This window comes from Gavialis gangeticus, unplaced genomic scaffold (assembly GCF_001723915.1).
Source record: "Gavialis gangeticus isolate Ggan-Ray unplaced genomic scaffold, GavGan_comp1, whole genome shotgun sequence".
Classification (NCBI taxonomy): Eukaryota; Metazoa; Chordata; order Crocodylia; family Gavialidae; genus Gavialis; species Gavialis gangeticus.
In genome coordinates, this window is record NW_017729029.1 from 47,378,509 (window position 1) to 47,382,692 (window position 4,184).

The 4,184-nt window shown below is 49.8% G+C and overlaps 1 protein-coding gene across 1 annotated transcript in view; it reads right to left on the reverse strand.

Moving 5' to 3' along the window:
- The window catches only part of TMEM164 (transmembrane protein 164), a 116,173-nt gene extending 111,997 nt beyond the window's left edge, over positions 1 to 4,176 (reverse strand). Inside the window, exon 1 of the mRNA XM_019521534.1 lies at positions 3,745 to 4,176. Coding sequence (XP_019377079.1) covers positions 3,745 to 4,131 — 387 coding nt within the window. The 5' untranslated portion in view covers positions 4,132 to 4,176. The remainder of the gene's footprint in view (positions 1 to 3,744) is intronic.
- Positions 4,177 to 4,184: the final 8 nt, after the last annotated feature.

A 4,184-nucleotide genomic window follows, 5' to 3' on the forward strand; every position in this document is an offset into this window, starting at 1 on the left:
TGGTGAGCCATGGGGGCTTTTGCGCCCTCCTGCTACCTTTGATCCGTGTTGGGATTACCTCCCTTTGGGCTTGGAGGATCGTCTCCTTAAGGAGCGACCACTCTTCTTGGACACCTGGCTCCCCTCCCCTCCGGGACTTCAGTGCTTCCCCAACTATTCTCCTTAGCTCATTGAAGTCCACCCTCCTGAAATCTAGGGCTGCTGCCTTGCTGTAGGCCTTTGCCATCTTGCGCTGGATGGTGAATTCCAGCAGGCAATGATCCCTGTTGCCCAGGTGGTCGAGCACCTGCAGCCCCCTCACCAGGTCGTCGCCAGTGGCCAGCACCAGGTCCAACAAGGTGTCTCCCCTGGTGGGGCTGTCCTGCCCCCACACTTGCTTTCCTGCTGCCTACCCCCTTGTGCCCATGTATTCCAGTACATGCTTCCCCCCAGCACCTGCCCCCACATGTCCTCTACCACTTGCCCTGCTCCATGCCTGCACCCCCTGGCACCTGGTCCTCCTGCTACTTCTGCCCCCAACCCCTCCTCATCTTCCAGCTCTGGCTTCTCTAGCTTGGGGCACAAAGCACATGGCTGTCCTGGCCCTAGACTAGCCCTACAGCAGCTTTTGCAGCAGTGACAACTCCAGCCCTGCTCCAAATGTTGAAACTCAGACCTAAGCTTTTTTCAATGGCACCACAGCTACTGGACCAGGCTAAGCCCAGAGCAATCATGTGTTCCACGTTCCAGGGTTGGAACAAGGCCAGAACCCAGCTAGAGCCAAGAAGTGGCAGAAGTAGGTGGGGTGGTAGGGGAAGAGGAGCAAAGACAGCAAAAGGGGCAGTGGTGCCAGGGTTGGGGTCAGAGCTGCAGCCAAACTGGGGCTAGAGTCAGAGGTTCAGCAGTCACCTGCCCCATCCCACCCACCTTGCACTCAGCTCCAGTGTGAGGGGCTTTTTCCCCCAACATGTTAAATGGGGTGAGGGGGGAACCTTGTCTTATATTTGAGGAAATAAAGTAGTTAATATCTAAATGGGCAATAATTGTGTAAGACTTCTCTGATCTCCACGGGAAGAGCAAAAATATAAAACATCTGTAAGACCTTAAGATAAGGACCAATTTGTTGCAGAAAGCTGAGGCAACAACTAGAGAGCTCAAGCCAAAAGTATCAACTAGTCACAAAAGTGAAGGCTGTCAAAAATTGGGGAGGAATGGATCATGACTGGAGAGAATTCATGATTACAAGGAAGACTACACACAAAATTAAATTAAAAGACAGACATGAGGTATTCAGATACAGAAAAAAATAAATGCATAAACAGAGAATGAGGAACATCCAAAGTGCTGGCCACAAGACTAACAAAAATGGGTTCTAGCAGAAACACAAGCTCAAGAGTTGGCTGTACAGAGCTGTTACAAGAAAGTAAAAGCAATTTGGGGCTGCATTAACAGAAACATTGTGTTACACAGGAAATGTAACAGTACCATTCTACCCAGCTAGACTACTGTGCCCACTTTGGGGTACCACACTTAAGAAATATGTGAAACACTGGAGCGGTTTCAGGGGATATGCAATGAAGATAATACAGGGGGTTGAAATGCAAGGCATATGAGGAAAGGCTGAAGGAAACTGGGCGTGTTTAGTTTGCACAAGAGAGAGTTTAAGGGGAGACATGACAGTAGTTTTCAAATATTTCAAAGGTTCCATAAATAAAATGGAAAAAATATTCTCCATTGCCACAGAAAGCAGAAAAAAAAGCAACAGATTTACATTACAGCTAGGATATTTCTCCTGAGATGCGAAAGTAGAACAATGGACGAGAATGCTCAGAAAAAAGTTTATAAGAACTACTATTGAAGATTCCTTAAAGTGGCCGGATAAGTTACTACCTTTGGTAGGGGTTGAATGAAAGGAGCCTCAAGGTCCGTTCCAACCCTATAATTCGAGTTCTGAAAGGCCTCCTTCCACTCAAGTAAATGTAAACTGCTGCTGACGTCAATGAGAGCAGGATTTCCCAGGTCACTGAAAGCAACCAGTAGAACTTTTCACTTTTTGTAAGTGAGGACTTGGTCAGCTCAAATGTAGCTACAATTTCCTCTTTCCAGCCATGCTTCATATTTTTTCCTCTCTCATTAAATGGCAATTCATTGATCATGAAAACCTAGTTCATACAGAAATTAATTAGGCAGGTATTTGCATATGAATCAAATGTTAATAAACTGCCATATGCCTGATACTTGCCGAAGAGCCATCCTTTTTCATGTCACAAAGAAGGAGAAAGCTGGATGCTGAGGGAACTCCCTCAGCATTTCAAATAGCCAATGGGAACAGGGTTGTTTTGAGGTTTGTTGGTTTGTTTGTTTTGAGGGTGGTTAAGACACAAATAAATCCCCTGTGCATTTGCAACCCTATCAGTGCAGGCTTGGTGCATGAGAACCAAGAAATAAGTGCCTGATTTGTTTTCATTTTCTCACTTAAATAAATTTAAGATGGAAACAAGTGCTCTTTTCCCACAGAAACATACAGACACACTTGACTTTATATATTCAAAGTGGCCCCGGTGCAATCAAGACAACTTCTCAAAATGCCAAAAGTTATGCCCGTGTCAGAACTAAAGACAGAAGAGTAAAATGCACATCCAGTTATTTTAATCTTTTGATCACAATCTTTTCCATTCTAGATGTTTTAATGCCTGAAGGGATTGCTGTTACAACATCCTCCCTCGGACAGAGCATCTCAGTCTCTCACCTGATTTTCCCATCCATATCCTCACAGATGACTTTCTGCAAGGACTGGCTGGCTGCTTGCTTTATATTTCAGGCTGAAAGAGGGGCCCAGGACCTGGCCCACAAAACCTGACCACTTCCCAGGGCAGTTCACAATCCTTACGGGACAGAGGGACTTCCATATGAGGACAGCCTAAAGCGGCAAAGCCTGTTCAGTAAGTATTTGTAAAATACTAAATGGTGAAAAGAAAGCAAATAGGAATTCATTATTGACTAGTCTCCCACCAGACAAGATTTCATATTTCATAGACATTTGGGCTGGAAGGGACCTCAGAAGATCATCGAGTCCAGCCCCCAAACTAGGGGTCACAACATGAAACGAGCAGGTAGTCAGTTTAAAACAAACACAAAGGAAACTTTTTTCGCACAGTGTGGCGCTCATTGCCACCAGAGATGATAGAAGCTCAGAGCTGGAGGACAGGACATGTTCTTGGAGGACAAGGGGCACCAGTCACCACTGAGCGTTGGGGCGAGGGGCACAGCCGCCAAATCACAACTTCCTAGACCTGAAGTGCTAGAGGCTGTGAGCGAGGGAGGAACAGGTCGCTCTGACCCAGTGTGACACAAGAGTGACCTAAGGTCCACCTTGACAAATCGTCAGCACAAGCAGTGAAAACTCTGCCTTGCGTTGCAGGCTTTCCGAGGGAGACTTGCTCTGGAAGCTGAGCCGCTAAACAGCTTCCAGGCAATTTGCTTAGGTGCCTCTCCGTACAGCAAAGGGAATGAAGGGATGGACAGCGCAATCACAGAGGGCTTCGTTCCCCTAAAACATTACGCAATCACATGGCTAGATTCGTTTGCTTCTCTACAGGGATCAAGCCATGCCAACCCCCGAATCCGGGCTAAGACAAGCGCCAGGGATGCAGATTCGACAGGTGGAAGAGCGATGCATGCACCCCCCTGATCTGGGCGCACAATCTCGTGGGAGGAGGTCGTCTTAGAGTCACATCCCCCCCAACCATCCCCCCACGCCCTCACCTGCATCATGGTCACCACGTGGCAGGGGTTAAGCAGGTAGATGACGGTCCTGGTGGCGAACTTGAAGCCCACCTCCACCCCGAAGGTGAGAGCCAGGGCCGCCAGCACCAGGTTCTTGCCCAGGCTCTCGTGCGGAACCGGGGCCCGCTGCAGCAGCCGCTCTTCCTCCTCCTCCCTGCCGGGCAGGCGCCGAATCCTCCGCAGGGCCAGCAGCGCCTCCGCTACGCCCAGGCTGAGGAAGACCAGGCTCTCCAGCAGGCGCTGGCGGCCGGACAGAAAGGCGGCGCACTCGGGGCCGCCGTTGCCCTCAAAGCTGGGGTCCACGCCGCCGTACAGCCAGTCCAGCGCGGCGCCGAGGCTGTAGCGGGCCATGGCGGGGCGCCACATGAAGCAGCGCCGCCGACACCCCCCCCTCGCAGCGGGGCGGGGCAGGGCGGGAC